We start from the raw sequence: 19,210 nt of genomic DNA on the forward strand, positions 1-19,210 counted from the left end.
GAAATAGAATCCCAGACAGACAGACACACATAGAGAGAGAGAGAGACAGAGACAGAGACAGAGAGAGACAGAGAGAGAGAAACTCCTTGAAATAGAATCCCCAGAGCTGGGGCTCTGGAACCTCTAGGACTCAAAATAAAAAGTAAGGGGGCAGGGTGCTACCTCATCAGTAGAGTGCTTGCCTAGTGTGTGTAGGGCCCTGGGTTCAATCCCCAATGCTGGGGGAGTGTGTGTGTGTGTGTGTGTGTTGGGGGTGTCATATCTCCTGACATTTGTGATGCTGGGGACTGAACCCAGGACCTCATGGGTGCTGGGAAAGTGGCTGTACCTCTCTGAGTTACACTCCCAGTTGACCTGTATATCCAGACCCATAGTGACCTTTTTTTTTTTTCCATTTAAGTCCTTTTTTTTTTCTGGATGGGGAAACTGAGGTTCAGGGTCATAGTAGGTTAAGATCAGAATCCAGGGCTGGCATCCTTCTCCCTAAGTTTCCAGCATCCCTTGGGTTGGGGGCAGAAACGACAAGGGGAGGAAGTGGCAGGATAGAAGACTGACTGATGTCACCTGTGTTGCAGCTGAGCCTGCGTGCATGGCTTGGCGCGTGGCTGTGCCGGAGCTACAGGACCAACTACAGTGCCCCATTTGCCTGGAGGTCTTCAAGGAGCCTCTGATGCTACAGTGCGGCCACTCCTACTGCAAAGACTGCCTGGACTCCTTGTCCCAACACCTGGACTCCGAGCTGCGCTGTCCCGTGTGTCGTCAGTGGGTAGACTACAGCAACTCCCCACCTAATGTCTCCTTGGCACGGGTGATCGATGCTCTGAGGCTCCCGGGGGACACAGAGCCCACCATTTGCGTGCACCACCGAAACCCTCTCAGCCTCTTCTGCGAGAAAGACCAGGAGTTCATCTGCGGTCTCTGCGGCCTGCTGGGCTCCCACCAACACCACCGAGTCACACCAGTCTCCACCGTCTACAGCCGCATGAAGGTGCGAGGGGCGGGCAGGCCTCTAGCGGGAGGAGCGGAGCCAAGGGGCAGCTTTCCTGAGCTCTCTTGCGCCTCCACTCGGTGGAAGCGGCCTAATGCACCAGGGCTCCGTTTCCCACCCCAACTCCATTTTGGGAGCATACGCCATGCATATACAAGCATGCATTATTATTCATTAGTTTTTAACGTTTATTTGTTTATTGACTGTGTGCATTCGTGTACCACGGCATGCATGTGAGAGTCGGAGGGCAACTTGTGGAAGTCAGTTCTCTCCTTCCATGTGGGGGTCCCATTCATTGGTTTTGAACAGTTGCTTATACCAGGTGCTGGGGAATCACAGCTGCAGGAGTGACGGGGATCCTCTCGCCAGACATTTCCCCTTCTTTTTCTTCCTCTTCTTCTTTGCATCTCTGGCTTGCTGTGCAGACAGAAGGCTTAGTCTAGAGCTTAAGCAGCGCTCTACCACGGAGCCACATCACCAGGTTTCCTTTAGTTCGACGAGATGGTTTTTTTCTAGTGGTTTATCGGAGACAAGGTTTTACTATGGTAGCCCAGGCTGGTCTTGAACTCACTATACAGGCCAGATTGGTCTTGACCTCTAAATCTTCTTGTCTCATTCTTCACAGAGCTGAGATTATAGGCATGCACCACCATGGGTTTTTTTTTTCTTTTTACGGTTTTTATTCATTTCTGAGTGGACACGTGTACATATGTATGGAGGTCAGAGGACAACTCCCAGGAATCAGTTCTCTTCTTCCACCACGTAGGTCCCAGGATCAAACTCAGGTCATCAGGCTTCATCCGCTGAGCCATAACGTTGGCCTGGCTTCTTGAGAGCTCCTCAGTCTAGCTGTTCACAAGCAGGGGGGCAGGACCTTTGTTCCCTGCTGTGGGTCAGTGGCCACAATTGTGGTTCTCAACCTGTAGGTTGTGACCCCTTAGGGTTAACCAGCCCTTTCACAGATGGCCTACATATCATATATTTATTTTACAGTTCCTAACAGCAGCAAAATTAGAGTTATGAATTAGCAAAAAAATAATTTCATGGTTGGGGGGTTCGCCACAACATGAGGGACTATATTAAAGGGTCACAGCAGTTGGGCGGTGGTGGCGCACGCCTTTAATCCCAGCACTTGGGAGGCAGAGGCAGGCGGATCTTTGTGAGTTCATGGCCAGCCTGGTCTATACAGCGAGATCCAGGACAGCCAGGGCTACACAGAGAAACCCTGTCTCCGGGAAAAAAAAAAAAAGGGTCACAGCATTAGGAAGGTTTAGAACCGCTCTCTACAGCTATAGCTGGCAGGTAGTAAATGTTTGAAATATATATGTTAAATTGTATTCATCAGTCTATGGATCTCAGGTGAACAGATCAACATTTACCATTTTAAAATTTTTTCAAATGTAACATATATAAGGCTTAAGAGTCATATGTGGGCTGGAGAGATGGCTCAAAGGTTAAGAACACTGGTTGTTCTTCCAGAGGTCCTGAGTTCAATTTCCAGCAACCACATGGTAGCTCACAGCCATCTGTAATGAGATCTGGCGCCCTCTTCTGACATGCAGGCAGAACACTGTATACATAATAAAATAAATCTTTGGGGGAAAAAAAAGAGAGTTATATGTATAAGGCTGGAGATGTGACTCAATGGTAGAGTGCTTGCCTAGAATCCCCCAGTGAGGGGCTGGGGTGTGGCTCAGTGGTGAGAACCTGCCTAGAATCCCCCAGTGAGGGGCTGGGGTGTGGCTCAGCGGTAGAGCACCTGCCTAGAATCCCCCAGTGAGGGGCTGGGGTGTGGCTCAGCGGTAGAGCACCTGCCTAGAATCTCCCAGTGAGGGGCTGGGGCATGACTTAGCATCAGAGAGCTTTCCTAGCAGGTGCAAGGCCCTAGATTTCCCCAGCACAAGAAAGAAAGACAAAAAATATACATAAAAGTTTGTAAGTGGGACTGAAAGAGGTTAGTTTTCTTGTTCCTTTTTGGTGCCTTTATTTCTTCCTTCAACCTGGAAAGACAAGTATAACACCTGGGCTGGGCAGTGCCTGTGCCTTTGGCTTGCATGTACACACTGGGTGTCTAATATGTGCAGGTGCTGTGCTGTGGCTGCTGTGCTGTACTGCTAGACTACTGCTGTAGGCAAAAGCCTCACCAGCTGCATCACCAAGTGAAGATGCATCACTTAGGATCTGAGGAGTTCTGTGTGTTAGGTGGAAGTGGACTTTCCAATCTGAGATCTGATCCTAAGGAAGATAAAGGGAAGAAGAAGAGGAGGAGGAAGAGGAGGAGGAGAGGAGGAGGGAGAGGAGGAGAAGAGGGAGAGAGGAGGAGGGAGAGGAGGAGAGGAGGAAGGGAGGAGGGAGAGGAGGAAGAGGAGAAGGAAGAGGAGGGGGAAGAAGAGGAGGAAGAGGAGGAGGAAGAAGAGGAGGGAGAGGAGGAAGAGGAGGAGAGGAGGAAGCAGCACCCGCAGAAGAGCAGGAGGCACGTGGGAGGTGCTCCTAGCACGTGCAGGTAGTCCGATGGCCAGGGCACTTGCTGCAGGAGGGCCTGAATTGGAATCTCCAGCACCTGTGAGAAAAGCCAGGCATGGCCATGTCTGCCTGTGACACCAGAAGTGTGGGGAGAAAGAGACAGGAGGGTGGCTGGGCTTGCTGGCTGCCAGCCTACCTTCAGCGTCACAGAGAGACCCTGTCTCCAGGGAACAGGCAGGGAGTGAGAGAGCAGGACATCTGACATCCTCCTCTGGGCTCCACAGGTGTGCAAATGGCATGCACACCCACATATGTGTGTGCATATAGTACACACACACACACACACACACACACACACACACACACACACACGCCATCCCAAGATTCACGAGGGTAAGTGAGCTGAAGAGCCATGCTTGGTGGTAAATATCTCTAGTTCCAGCACTGGAAATGTGGAGGCAGGAGGATCAGAAGTTCAAAGTCAGCCTTGGTTATATGTCAAGTTTGAGGCCAAGTTTGAGTTACAAGAAACCCCCTTTTAAAAGAGAAAGAGAGGGGGAGGGGGAAGGAAGGACGGAGGAATGGAGAAAAGAAGGGTCAGGCATGGTGGCACATGGGAGGCAGAGGCCTGCAGATCTTAGTGAGTTCAGGGCCAGCCTGGTCTACATATTAAGTTCCAGGCCAGTCAGGGCTATATAGTGAGACCTTGTCTCTAACAAACAAACAAACACAAAATAAAAGAGAAATGAAAGAATAGAGGGAGGGAAGAAGGGAGGGAAGGAGAGGTTGGAGCCAGATGGGGCAGTCAAGTAAGCAGGACTCAAACTGCGGAAGCCTGCATGAGCCAGGAAGGGACCTAAAGTTTATTTAGAAGCCGTGGGCAGATGGTGGCCTCTGGAGGTTTGAAGCCTGGTGGTGATGTGATCAGTTCTCCCTGGCTAGAGAGTGGACCAGAGTGAGGCTGAAGGCCGCAGCAGGGTCTGCAGGGACCAGGAACTAACAGGTAGAAACCGGTAAGGAAGTCTAGATGTGCCGGGATGCTTGGAAGATGAGGAAGACCCCTGAGGCCTGAAGGTGGGAAGGAAGGAGCATTTGAGGACCCAGCATCGCAGACAGGTGGGCTGCCATGAGAGATATGCAGTAGTCCACACCTGGGTGACACTATCACTAGGGACCAGGCAGAGAGAGAAGGAAGACATGGAGGAACCCAGGAGCATCAGGGCTTAGGATATGGGGAGAGGGCTGGAGAGCTGGCTCCACCGCTTTATGAGCACATGCCGGTTTTGCAGAGGACCCATGTTTTGTTCCCAGCATCCATGTCAGGGGGCTCACAACCACCTGTAACTCCAGCTGCAGGGGAGTCCCATGCCTCAGGCCTCCTTGGACACCAACGCTTAGTACATACATACCCCAACCAGTTACACACACATATACTCACATACTTAAACATAAAATAAATCTGTTTTAAAATCCTTTTTTTTTTTTTTTTTTTGCCGGGCGGTGGTGGCGCACGCCTTTAATCCCAGCACTCGGGAGGCAGAGCCAGGCGGATCTCTGTGAGTTCGAGGCCAGCCTGGACTACCAAGTGAGTTCCAGGAAAGGCGCAAAGCTACACAGAGAAACCCTGTCTCGAAAAACCAAAAAAAAAAAAAAAATCCTTTTTTTTAAAAAAAAGGCGTGGTGTGAGGGCTGCGGAGACGACTTAGTCAGTACGGTGCTCGCTGTGCGAGTGTGAGGAATGGAGTTAGAGTCCCTAGGCCCACATAAAAAGTCAGGGTATAGTAGTATGTGCTGGCAACCCCAGCACTGAGGAGGCAGAGACAGGCAGATTCTTGGGGCTTCCAGGCCAGCCATCCTGCTTAGCTAAATTAGGGGAGCCCCAGGACAGTGACAGGCCCTGCCTCAAAATACAAGTTGGAGAGTATGTGAGGAATAACACCTGAGGTTGACCTTTGGCCTCCACACACATGCGCACCTGCACATACATAAACACACATAAGCACACAGGATATGGGGAGAGAGAAAGAGAGGACACCATGAGGAGGGACAGAGGGAACAGTAGGGGACTATGGCATTCTGGGAATCAGAGAGCCCAGCACCTTAAGATCCGCTCTCTGTGTCTGAGGCCTGGAATGGAGCCTGGAATGTAGGGGTGATGAAGCCAGGTATGACGGCCCATACCTGCCATTCCAGCACTCTGGAGTTCTGAGGATCATGAATTAGAGGCTAGCCTGGAGTACATGAAGGGGAGCCTGTCTCAGAAACAAACAACGAAAGCCAACAACAAACAGCACTTGGGAGCAGGTGGATCTGAGTTGGCAGCTGGGTCAGCGAGACAGCTCAGCACATAAAAGCACCCGCTGTGCAATCCTGAAGAGCTGAGTTCAATCCCTGCATATGGTAGAAGGAGAGAACTGACTCCTTAAAGCTGTCTTCTTCTGACCTTTACACACGTGTCTTGGCATGCATACACACTCAATTTTTTGTTTGCTTGCTTGTTTTCGAGACAGGGTTTCTCCATGTAGTTTTGGTGCCTGTCCTGGCTGGCCTTGAACTCAGAGATCTGCCTGCCTCTGCCTCCCGAGTGCTGGGATTAAAGGTGTGCACCACCACCGTCCGACCACACTTTAAAAAAAAAAAAAGATATTTTGTTTGATTTTTTTTTTTTTGAGTTCTCAATACATTATCCCACTGGCCTGGAACTCACCATGGAGCACAGGCTGGCCTGGAACTATCTTCCTGCCTCAGTCTCCTGAGAGCTGGGAATGCAAGTGTGTGGCTTGACGTCTTGTCTTCCTCTTTCTGTAGCCCAGTTCACTGACCTGTCTCAGCCCTCTCTGCTTAAGGAGGTGACTGTTGTGTTCCCTCCTGAGACTGCTGGAGATGCTCCGAGGCCTGATCCTTTAGGACAAGGACAGGGCATCGGCTGCCCCTGGATACCTGGGCTTGCTTGCTCCTTTCTTTTTTTAAATAATGTTTAGATTTGTTTTATTATTTCATGTGCAGGAGTATTTTGCCTGCATGGATGTGTGTGTGTCATGTGCATGCCTGGTACCCAAGGAGGTCAGAAAAGGGTGCCGGATCCCCTGGGGCTGGAGTTAGAGATGGTTGTCAGCTGCCACATGGGTGCTGCGAGTCAATCTCCTGAGCAGTTTCACCAGCCCCTTGTTCTCCTTGTCTTCCTTCTGTGCCCTTTCGCTTTCCCCCTTTCCTTTCTTCCCTCTTCTCCCCCTTCCTCCCCCCCCCATTTCTTTTCTTTTCCCCTCCCTGACATAGTCTGGTTCCATGTAATGTAGGCTGGCCTTGAACTCCTGCCTCAGCCTCCCGAGGGCTGGGGTGACAGGTGTGCACCATTACATCCATCTTCCTTAAACACTCTTCACCTGTGTGTGGAGGGGACCTGGGAAGCCCTGGTTCCTACCCTGGCTCCACGTCAGGGTCACTGGGAAACTCCCAAGGGAACGGTCCTGTGCTTTGTGAGGAGAGGGAAGAGCGATTGGCCGGCTCCTCACAGGACCTTGGCATGTCACCTGCAGGAAGAACTCGCAGGCCGCATATCCGAGCTGAAGGAGGAGCAGAGGAAAGTGGAGGAACACATTGGCAAACTGGTGAACAACAGGACCCGGATTATCGTGAGTGCCTTCCCTCCGCCTGGGGCCTTAGATCCGCCCACCCCATTTCCTGCAGGACTCAGTTTCCCACTCCCTTCTCCCCGCCCAACCACCATTCCCTCTTTCTGACAGGGTCTTAGGTAGCCAGGATGATCTTGAACTCTTGACATAGCTGAGAATTACCTTGAACTTCTCATCCCTCTACCTCCTCTTCTTGAGTGCTGAGATCATAGGTGTGTCCCGCCATGCCTGGTTTATGCAGTGATGGAGATGGGACCCAGCGCTTCATGCGTGCTAGGCAGGTGCCCTACCTGGACCACATCCTGGGGGATTCTAGGTAAGAGCTCTAGCACTAAGCTACACCCCCAGCCCCTCACTGGGGAGTTCTGGGCAGGTGCTCTACCACTGAGCCACACCCCAGCCCCTCACTGGGGGATTCTAGGCAGGTGCTCTACCACTGAACCACACCCCAGCCCCTCACTGGGGGATTCTAGGCAGGTGTTCTACCACTGAGTTACACTCCAGCCCCTCACTGGGGGATTCTAGGCAGGTGCTCTACCACTGAGCCACACCCCCAGCCCCTCACTGGGAGATTCTAGGCAGGGGCTCTACCACTGAGCCATACCCCCAGCCCCTCACTGGGGGATCCTAGGCAGGTGTTCTACCACTGAGTCACCCCCTAACCCCTCACTGGGGGATTCTAGGCAGGTGTTCTACCACTGAGCCACACCCCCAGCCCCTCACTGGGGGATTCTAAGTACTGCTAAGCTCTGTCCCTGACCTAAATTTTCTGAGCATTTAGTTTTGATTTTATTTTTGTTGTGCTGCAAATCAACCCAGAGCCCTGTACAATCGAGGTGAGCACAGGGTTCTAAGCACTGAACCAGCCCCACCCCTACCCTCCACCCCCCAACAAACCCTTTTCTAATTTGCCCTTTGTACAGGGTGCCTTCTGTACAAAGTCAAGTTCAAAGAATACCCTCGTGGCTGGGAAAGGCCCCATTCCTTATAAGGGAATTGGACCCAGCTGTCAGAACTGGTTCCAAGTTGGCTTTTGTTCAGTGTCCTTTGAGGCTGTGATAAGGCAGGACTGGAATCCCCGAGATAAAGTCCCCAAGCTTGGGCCCACTCTCCTCCATACTTCGGTGCCACCTGTGTCTGCTTGCCGTTGGTAGCAATCATGGGATACTGAGGAATGAAAGCCTGGACAGGAAGCTACCGGCATTGGGGGCTAGGAGTGACAGAGAAGGGACAGGAATGTCACACATGCTCTCACTCAGTTCTGAGCCTTAGGAGGAAGATGATGGAGACCGGGTTTCTCTGTGCGGCCCTGGCTGTCCTGGATCTATCTATGTAGACCAGTTTGGCCTCTGCCTCCCAAATGCTGGAATTAAAGGCATGTGCCACCACCACCCGGCTGATAGTGGCTGTCATTGTCCTACCCGTCATGTTTGAAGCTCACACTCAGGGTCGGTGGGGAAGTGTGTAATGCCTGTCCCTTTCTACAGTCTAATCCCCCCTCTTTTTTTCCTTTTTAGTTTTTGTTTTGTTTTTGATACTGAGTCTTACTGTGTTCTCTGTGTAGCCCAGGCTGGCCTGGAACTTACAGAGATCAGACCGCTGGGACTAAAGGCATGCGCCACCACACCTCACCCTAGATCTTTCTCTTTTGTGTTATTACAAATCATTTTACTCTTTAGCTATCCTATTTTTTTTTAAATTAAGTGTTTAAGACCATGTACATGGCCAAATATTTACCAACTTTATTTTTAATCTCAAAGTCAACTGAAGCTCACTTTTAGCGTCTGGGGAGGAGCCTTTGGCTAGTTCTGGCTCCTTTAATCTGTCCTCTACCAGTCATGCTGTGGGATGGATTCAGGGTCTTGCTGACTAGGTGGCCTCCCTCAGAAGTGTTGAGGACAGTTCACTCTGGGGCTACCCCTTACTTTCAGAATGTACGTTCTTGAGAGTGCAAACCCTGGATCTCCACTGCTCTCTCTGGTCAAGAGAATGAGGATGTGTGACTTGCCCAAGCTTCAGGACCCTTTGAGGAGCAGCCTGTACTTTCCTGGAATGTAGCTGACGCAGGGACATGGGCCAAAGCATCGACTGGTGTCTTAGCCCCGTAGCATTATTGGCTTTGGCCGTCCAGTATGGTTACTGAACACTCAGAAGGTCACTTACACCAGTATTTAAGAACAAACAGTGCTTTCAAACTTAGCTGTTGATTCACTTAGATAAAGTTTAACAAAGACATGTTTCTTTTTTTTTTTTTTTTTTTTTTTTTGGTTTTTTCGAGACAGGGTTTCTCTGTGTAGCTTTGCGCCTTTCCTGGAACTCACTTGGTAGTCCAGGCTGGCCTCGAACTCACAGAGATCCGCCTGGCTCTGCCTCCCGAGTGCTGGGATTAAAGGCGTGCGCCACCACCGCCCGGCCAAAGACATGTTTCTAAATAAACCTTAACTCTGTTAGGACTCAGTTTCCTAACTAGAAGTCTGATGAGCTCAGTGGAAACCATGAGCAATTATCTGATAAACATTAAACCTTTGTTCTCTAAGCAATTTTTATAAACCCATACTATTTTTACTAATAAAACAACTTTACATTTCAATGGAAACATAGGAAACTGTAGCTTAAACACAGAGAACATGTGTACTATGTCTTAAATGTGTAACATCTATAACTGCAAACAAAACAATCCTGGAGATAGTTTTAAAAAATAACATCTAAGCCGGGCGGTGGTGGCGCACGCCTTTAATCCCAGCACTCGGGAGGCAGAGCCAGGCGGATCTCTGTGAGTTCGAGTCCAGCCTGGGCTACCAAGTGAGTTCCAGGAAAAGGCGCAAAGCTACACAGAGAAACCCTGTCTCGAAAAACCAAAAAAAAAAAAAAACATCTAGTCATGAGTGCCTTTAATCCCAGCACTCAGGAGGAAGAGGCAGGCAGAGCTCTATAAGTTCCAGGGCAGCCTGGTCTATATGAGTTCTAGAACAGCCAGGTCTATGTAGAGATCCTGTCTCAAAAAAAAAAAAAGAAAATTAAAAAATAAAATAACAGGACTGGAGAGATGGCTCAGAGATTAAGAGCATTAGCTGTTCTTCCAGAGGTCTCGAGTTCAATTCCCAGCAATCACATGAAGGCTCACAATCATCTATAATGACATCTGGTGCCCTCTTCTGGCGGCAGGTGTACATGCAGGCAGAATACTGTATACATAATAAATACATAAAACTAAAAAAAAATTTTTTAAATAAAATGACATCTAAATTAACAAATTTGTCAAATATTAGTTAAATAATAAATAAACGAATCTTATTATAAGAAGCATTTAGAAACGAATTTTGTTTAAAAGTTTACAGTTGATTTTGAGTTCCGAAGGGGCCAACGCAAGGTAAAGTCTTAACATCTGTTACTTTGTGTCTGTGCTTTTGCTAGTCTCACTTTTCTTTGCTTACTTCTGTAGGTAAGATATTAATCTCTTGATCTGACAGCACAGAAGACAAGTGACTGTCTTAATTCTTGAATTCCGGGAACAGTAGAGTCTAGAAAGATCAGCCCCCGGGTGAGGCTATTTCTCCATTCGGGTGAGGTTGCAGGTTGGAGTAGAAGTCACCATGTCCTGAGGGGCAGTTTATTTCCCCCAAGCAATAGGGACTTCTTGGATCATTTTGTGGAACCAGACAGTGATCGAGCAAACAACATTCTAAGAATGTTTAATCACATACACATTTTATCTTCTGTTTTAGAGTTTTAGTTACACTGTGGACTAAAATGAATTTGGCCTAACTTGACAGTTTTAATTTATATGACCTTGTCCTAGTTACTGTTCTATTGCTGTGAAGAGACACCATAATCAAGGCAACTCCTACAAAAAGAAAGCATTTAATTGGGGCTTGCTTACAGTTTTAGAGGGTTAGTCCATGGTCATCATGGCAGGACGTAGACAGGCATGGCACTGGAGCAGTAGATGAGAGCTTTACATCCTGATTCACAGGTGGCCGAGAGGGTGGAAGAGCAGAAACAGACAGACAGAGAGATAGGCACTGGGTCTGGCCTGGGCTTTTGAAGCCTCTATGCATGCTCTCAGTGATACCTCTCCAACAAGGCCAGACCTACTAATCCTTCCCAAACAGTTCCACAGAGGCTGGGGAAATGGCTTAACTATTAAAAATGCCTCTTGGGCTGGAGGGATGGCTCAGAGGTTAAGAGCACTGACTGTTCTTCTAGAGGTCCTGAGTTCAATTCCCAGCGCCCACATGGTGGCTCACAACCATCTGTAATGAGATCTGGTGCCCTTTTCTGGCCTGCAGTCATATATGCTGTATACATAATAAATAAATAAATCTTAAAAAAAAAAAAAAGAATGCCTCCTGCTCTTGTAGAGGACTCAAGTTCAGTTGCTATAACCAAGACAGCACCTTGCAATCACCAGTAACTCCAGTCCTTGGGGATCTGACACCCTCTTTCTGGCCTGTATGAGCACTAGTAGAAACACACATGGTATATATGCATGCACACAGGCAAAACACTCATAAAATAATAAAATAGGTCTAAAAAATAGATTATTTTGAGATGTATGAGTGTCTTGCCTGCATGCATGTATGTACACCATGTGTGTTTCTCATGCCCACGGAGGCCAGAAGAGGACGTCAAATCCCCCGGGACTAGAATTGCAGACAGTTGTGAGCTGCCTGTAGGTGCTAGGAATTGAACCCAGGTCCTCTGCAAGAGCAACAGGTGCCTCCCAAGTGCTGGGATTAAAGGTGCACGCCACCACGCCCACCCTCAGTGCCTATTTCTGACACAGCAAAATGTGCACTGATGATCCAGTGTTGACTCAGCAAAGTCCAACTGGTACTCAGTAAAACAGCAAACCATGACTAAGCACAAAGAAAATATAATAATAAACTAGGCACAGTGGCACACACCTTTAATCCCAGCACTTTGGGAGGCAGAGGCAGGCAGAACTCTGAATGTTGAGGCCAGCCTGGTCTACAGAGGGAGTTCTAGGACATCCAGGGCTACACGGGGAAAACCTGTCTTGAAAAACCTAAATAAATAAATAAGGCCAAACATATCCCAGCCAAGGCAAACCATGACTCAACAAAAAGCACACCATGACTTGACAAAAAAAAAAATCAAGCCATAACTCAGCTAAAAAAACAGGCCGGGCGGTGGTAGCGCACGCCTTTAATCCCAGCACTCGGGAGGCAGAGCCAGGCAGATCTCTGTGAGTTCGAGGCCAGCCTGGGCTACCAAGTGAGTCCCAGGAAAGGCACAAAGCTACACAGAGAAACCCTGTCTCGAAAAACAAAAACAAAAAAAACCAAACAAACAAAGCCGGGCGGTGGTGGCGCACGCCTTTAATCCCAGCACTCGGGAGGCAGAGGCAGGCGGATCTCTGTGAGTTCGAGGCCAGCCTGGACTACCAAGTGAGTTCCAGGAAAGGCACAAAGCTACACAGAGAAACCCTGTCTCAAAAAACCAAAAAAAAAAAAAAAAAAAAAAAAAAAAAAACAAACAAACAAATGACTCAGTAAAAATAGCCAAACATAATTCAGTAAAGCTCCAAACTGAGACTCAGCAAAATCACAAAGACTCAGTTGAATCGGCAACCACAGCTGCACACTGGCTATTTTAGGGTTATGGGGTGAGGATCAGGGTCAGGGTCAGGGTTAGGAGTAGGGTAAGGTGTTTTTGTAGCATGCATGAAGCCCTAGGTTCAATCCCCAGTACTGCAGAAAGTAAAATATATATATACATAAAATAGGAGCGGGTCATTTCTAGGGCTCCCCTGTCGCGACATGAACTCACAGCTATCATCAACCCACTGGGCATGTAGGCTGAGCCCCCTTCAGGATGGGCCAGAAAAACAAGGTCCTGGGGATGCTGAGACCACCCCCAGCCCAGCAGGTGAGCTGTGACTGCGCTGTGACCGGCCCTCCTTGTCTTAGAATGAGTCCGATGTCTTCAGCTGGGTGATCCGCAGAGAGTTCCAGGAGCTGCATCACCTGGTGGATGAAGAGAAGGCCCGCTGCCTGGAGGGGGTAGAAGGTCACACACGTGGCCTGGTGGCCTCCCTGGACATGCAGCTGGAGCAGGCCCAGGGTACTCAGGAGCGACTGACCCAGGCCAAGCAGGTGCTGGAGCAGTTCAGTAATGAGAGTCACCATGAGTTCATCCGGGTGAGTGGCCAAGAGTGTGGTCCCCAGTCCTCTCTGTAACGATGCCGTTTTATACACAGCAGTAATCCCCTGTCCTCTTTCTTCCAGAAGTTCCACGCCATGGCCTCCAGGTAACAACCTCAACTGAAGCTGCTGGGAGAGAGGTCTGCCAGTGTCTGCTGGCACAGGCGTCTCATCCCCATGGCCCCTCCATGAGGTCTAACCTTAAGCTGCTCCCAACGTGTGGCTCTGCCCAAGGAAAAGAACGGAAGTCAAGTGCCTGCCATCAGGGTTCTCACAGACTAGTCATGTAGAGGAAAAACTGGTCCCATCCCTGGGGTAACTATGGCAGCAGATACTGCCTCAAGCTATAGAAACGGTGGAGGAGGTGATGGCCAGGGACTGGCAGAGGCATATAGGGGTGACAGCTGAGAAGGCTGTGGTGTGCAGACAGGCAGAGTGGGAGCCATCTCGAGAAATGGGGGGTAAGGTGGTGTGCAGACCGCAGAGTGTGGTAAAGTTCAGTGTTGCTGTGGAGTCAACTGCTTTGTGTGAGGAAGAGGAGAGGGAGATGTACCAGGCAGGCAAAGCCGGAATGAGTGCCCTTGAGGTGTGCTCTTTGGACCTTGGGAAAGGAGTGAGTTCATGTTAGTGCTGGAAAACTCAAGTTTCTGAACCTTCCTCAGACCCTGCGGACATAGAGCTCCTTGTCTTCTCTCTTTTTAAATTCTTATTTTAAGTGTATGGGTGTTTTGCATGTATGTATGTCTGTGTGAAGTATCCACAAAAGCCATAAGAGAGCACTGGCTTCCCCAGAACTGGAGTTACACGGTTGTAAGCTGCCATGTAGGTGCTGGGAATCGAACCTGGGTCCTCTCAGAGTAGCCAGTGCTTTTAACTGAGACATCTCTCCAGCCTCTCCTAGTTTTCTTTATGTGTGTGTTGTTCATGCACATTTATAGGTGTGGAGGCCAGAGGACAGCCCTGGCTGTTGTTTTCAGATACCATCTACCTTATTTTGTTTTTGTTTTTTGAGACAAGGCTCTCACTGGCCTGGGGCTCACCAAGTAGGCCAGGCTGGCCAGCCCGAGAGCCTCAGGGATTTGTCTGTCTCCGCCTTCCAGCATTTACTGTACCACCACGCTTGGCTTTTTCAGATTTATTCTTTTATTTTATGTGATGAGTGTTTTGCCTGCATGTATGTCTGTGCGCCCATTGTGTGTTTGGTGCCTGAAGAGGTCAGAAGAGGGAGCTGGATCCCCTGGAACTAGAGTTGCAGACAGTTGTCATCTGCCATGTGGGTGCTGGGGACCGAACCCAGGTCTTTCGCAAGAGCGACAAATGTTTTTTAACCAGTGAGCCATCTCTCTAGCCACCATGACTGGCTCTTTCATGTGGGTTCTGGGGATTGAACTCAGGTCTTCATTCTTGCCAGGCCGGCAATCTACCCGTTGGGCTATCTCCCAGCCTGCCCTCCTTGTTGTTTGTGGTTTCCTTTATTCTTTGGGGCCATGTGTCTAGAAGGCACTTATGGAAATGAACAGATGGACAATGTGCCTATCTCAGCTGGAAACAGAATCCACCCTAGCTATAGTGAGCAATCAAGTCACTTGACGTAGAGGGTCTCTGGTGACAGCACATGTCAGCAACGCCTGCCTGGAGGGCTGGCTAAAACATGTGATACAACCTAACCAGGGTGATTGGTTTCTGATAAGCAAGGGTCTGCATCTCTAACAATTCCCAGGAAAGTTAGACTCCTGTTCCCCAGACCCGCGCTCTGTCAACAACTGTTGTGTTAGTAGCCTTGTCTCGCTGAGACCAAATGACGTAAGGGAGGCAATGTTTATTTCAGTCCATCACAGCCAGGAAGGTACGGCAGTTTTCACAGCAGTGGGAGCGTGGGCTTGTTCACACGGTGGCAGATAGGGAGCTGAGAGATAAGGCTGAGCCAGAGGTGGGGATGACCTTCAAAGACCTGCTACAGTGACCTGTTTCCACCAGCCAGGCCCCACCTCTTTCTGATAGTACTACCATCTGGGGACCAGCTTCACGGCATGAGCCTGTGGAGGACACTTCTAAGACCATCCGTAAGAGCAGCCATGCAGCATCTCACGCTGTGTCCAGAGTGGCTTGGTTCTGGAAACCTGCCTGGGCATCGAGGGAATGCAGAAAGAGCAAGTCCATAGACACACAGGAAAGCTGGTGTCAGGTGGGACAAGCACTCTGAGGTGATGGCATCCACTACGAAGCAACCTGGAACCTCAGCATGTTTATTATTCACAGCACGGGGGTGGTGGTCGGGGTTACATACTGTTGGTAGGTAGTGTCTGTAGGTCAGCAGTCTCAAACTGTTAACATCTAGGAGGAAGCTGCAGGTTTTGTACACACTGGTCAATCTCTGGTGAACACTTGGACTTTTACACACTGGCAACATTTGTACTGGGACAAGAGGAAGGCTTTGCCATCCTACGGGTCTGAGGCATCGAGGTCCCTGACCTGGCCATGCCCATGTCAACCATAATAGTCACTCAAGACTTCATCTGTACTTTGCGCATTCACTCAGGGCTTCCTCTGCTCCCCACAATCCCAATCCTAGGCAGCAGGCGCGTTCCTAGGAAGGAGGTGTGAGGAGAGGGATGATGGTACCATGAATGTGAGGCCCAAGTGGTGAATTTGCCTCTGTGGACTCCCACATGGAAAGGAGGGTGGGAGACAGCCTTAATGTAGAGCTCCCCACCATTGAAACTCATGCACACAGGGCAGAGGTCCAGCAGGCTCGGCCTTTGGAAGGAGCGTTCAGCCCAATATCCTTCAAGCCAGGTCTCCACCAGGCCGACATCAAACTGACTGTGTGGAAGAGACTCTTCCGGAAAGTTCTGCCAGGTGAGGCTTCAAATTGTCACCCTTTCAATTCATTGATGGCACCAAGAGGCACACAGAGAACTTATAGGGCGCCTGCTTGGGGTGGCAAGGAGAGTGTGGGAACGGTTGTGTAAGCACACGCACTTGCAGAAGCCAGGCCGACGCACACACCTCTCCCTGAGCAGAACTCTTCCACGCTGGCCATGTCTGATGTGCTTTAGGCATCATCCATCCGCTCGCCCATCTCGCCCAGTTCCCCAACCTATCCCATTCATCCTTTCGTCTATCCACTCTATCCACACAGCCCTGTGCCCCGCCCCTTCCAGGTCCTGGGGACACAGAGTCAGCACAGCTGTTCCCCTACTCAAGGACTCAGGCTGGCCATCCCCTCCTGGGCAGGGTCTGCAGCTTCTCTGTGAACCAACCCCGGGTCTCTTTCTCTTCCAGCTCCAGAATCTCTCAAGCTGGATCCAGCTACTGCCCACCCTCTCCTGGAGCTCTCCAAAGGCAACACAGTGGTACAGTGTGGCCTCCTCGCCCAGAGACGGGCCAGCCAGCCTGAGCGCTTCGACTACAGCACCTGTGTCCTGGCCAGCAAGGGCTTCTCTTGGGGTCGCCACTACTGGGAGGTGGTGGTGGGTAGCAAGAGTGACTGGCGCCTGGGAGTCATCAAGGGCACAGCCAGCCGCAAGGGCAAGCTGAGCAAGTCCCCAGAGCACGGCGTATGGCTGATAGGCCTGAAAGAGGGCCGCGTGTATGAGGCTTTTGGCTGCCCACGGCTGCCGCTGCCTGTGGCTGGCCACCCCCATCGCATCGGTGTCTACTTACACTATGAGCAGGGTGAACTCACTTTCTTCGACGCCGACCGCCCCGATGACCTGCGGATACTCTACACCTTCCAGGCTGACTTCCAGGGCAAGCTGTACCCCATCCTGGACACATGCTGGCATGAGAGGGGCAGTAACTCACTGCCCATGGTACTGCCCGCACCCAGTGGGTCTGGACACCTCACACCCGTACAGCTATAGGCTGCCCTGATGCGGTCTGCCCGTTGGCCCATCCTGCTAGACACAGGAATTTGAGGGGTTCTGCTGGTCTTAAAGTTTGGACTGCTTGAGAAGTTTCTTCACACCTGCACATCCCTGAAACATTTCTAGCAGGGAATATAGGCCCCTCCCCACCACCTAGGGTATGTGTATTACCTTCTATCTTCCCAGGTCCTTTATCTACTCAACCTGAGCAACCCTGTCCCTCCCAACTCTTCCAGCAGAGAGCAGAAACAGTCCTACACATACTGAATTCTTATCATTGGACCCTTCAAACACCTATTAAAAACAATAAATTTGACATTTTTCTCATTATTACTATTACTTCGGCACCAAGATGAAAGGTATTTGGACCTCAATATTAGGTTTCTCCCCCAACACAGTAAGCTAGATCAAACTGAATTAAAAAGACCAGGCAAAGCTCTCCCAGGTGGCCTTTCTAGCCCCCATAGGTGAGGCAGGGGAAGGGAGCAGGTGAAATCACTTGGCTGAGCTAGAGGAGGGGGCTTAAATACCCTGTAGGCATGGTCTTGAGCAGCTTACAGCTTTGGGGGAGGAGCCTGGACTTCAGGCAATCTTTCTGAGAGGGCAGGGTTTGGAATGGGGCCAAGCTGGAGATTCCAGCCAAAAAATTACTGTTTTTAATATTTTCGTTTTAGTTAGGTGTATGTTTGGGGGTGCTGTGCCCACAGAGATCAGAAAAGGTTACAGGATCCCTTGGAGCTGGAGTTACAAAGGGTTGTGAGCTGCCTAACGGGTTCTGGGAACAGTATGTGCTCTTAACGGCTGTACCATCTCTCTTAGCCCCAGCTAAGACTATTATCTTGAGACAGAGTCTCATGTAGCCCAGGCTGGCCTGAACTGGCTAGCCAAAGATTACCTTGAACTTTTTTTGTTTGTTTGTTTTTCTGTGTAGCTTTGAGACAGGGTTTCTCTGTGTAGCTTTGCGCCTTTCCTGGAACTCACTCTGTAGTCCAGGTGGGCCTTGAACTCACAAAGATCCACCTGCCTCTGCCTCCCGAGTGCTGGGATTAAAGGCGTGTGCCATCACCGCCCGGCTAGATTACCTTGAACTCTTGATCCTCCTGCCTGAGTGCTGGGGTACGGAAGTGTGCCATTATGCCTGGCTTAATTCAGTGGAGGGACTGGAACTAAGGGCTTTCAGCCTCTTGGCAAGCACTCTTCTGAGTTACGTCAGCATCCCTCCTCCTCCTCATCACCAATGTTGAGGATTGATCCCAGAGATCTGCACATGCTAGGCTCTACTTCCAGCAGTAATCTTTGCCCTATTAAAAACATACTGTTTCCAGGAAAGGCGCAAAGCTACACAGAGAAACCCTGTCTCGAAAAACAAACAAACAAACACACTGTTTAATAGTCTAGTCTATTTTTTGCAGTGCTGAGGATGGAATCCCAGAGCGCCACATTTACTAGGTGGACGCTCACACAGAACCACATCTCCAACCCCACATCAGTGGATTGAGGCCGGTAATCTACTTCTGAGCCACACCCCCAACCCCTCAACTGGGGTATTCTAGGCAGGTGTTGTACCACCGAACCACGCCCTCAGCCCCTGACTGGGGGATTCTAGGCAAATACTTTACCACTGAGCAATACTTCCAGCCTCTCAGTAGAGGCATCTAGGCTGTGCTTTATGACTGAGTCTTTCATCTTATCATTGGAGGAGGCTGAGGCAGGACGGCGAGTCTGGGGTACATTTTGTGTCCCAGAGTAAAAAACTATCAAGCAGGCCGGGTGGTGGTGGCGCACACCTTTAATTCCAGCACTCGGGAGGCAGAGCCAGGCAGATCTCTGTGAGTTCAAGGCCAGCTTGGTCTACAGAGCGAGATCCAGGACAGGCACCAAAACGACACAGAGAAACCCTGTCTCGAAAAAAAAAAAAAAAACCCACAACAAAAAACTATCAAGTAGCTACGGAATTAGGTAAAATTACTTTTTTTCCCTTTTTTGATCTTTTGAGACAGGGTCTCACTATGTAGTCCTGGCTGTCCTGGCACTATGCAGACACAGCTGGCCTCGAACTCACGACTGACTCTGTCCCCCGCGCGCTGGGAT

General features: G+C 50.0%; 1 protein-coding gene across 1 annotated transcript; it reads left to right on the forward strand.

Annotated features, from left to right (window-relative positions):
* The first annotated feature begins 385 nt into the window (after positions 1-385).
* Trim50 (tripartite motif containing 50) lies at positions 386-19,044 on the forward strand. The gene is made up of 6 exons (XM_052753978.1): positions 386-988; positions 6,988-7,083; positions 13,017-13,247; positions 13,338-13,357; positions 15,985-16,109; positions 16,536-19,044. The coding sequence occupies exons 1-6, from the start codon at positions 590-592 to the stop codon at positions 17,114-17,116; spliced, it is 1,452 nt and encodes a 483-aa protein (XP_052609938.1). The 5' UTR covers positions 386-589; the 3' UTR covers positions 17,117-19,044.
* The last annotated feature ends 166 nt before the right edge of the window (positions 19,045-19,210 follow it).

Source organism: Peromyscus californicus, unplaced genomic scaffold (assembly GCF_007827085.1).
Source record: "Peromyscus californicus insignis strain IS unplaced genomic scaffold, ASM782708v3 Scaffold_2__1_contigs__length_46816999, whole genome shotgun sequence".
Lineage (NCBI taxonomy): Eukaryota > Metazoa > Chordata > Mammalia > Rodentia > Cricetidae > Peromyscus > Peromyscus californicus.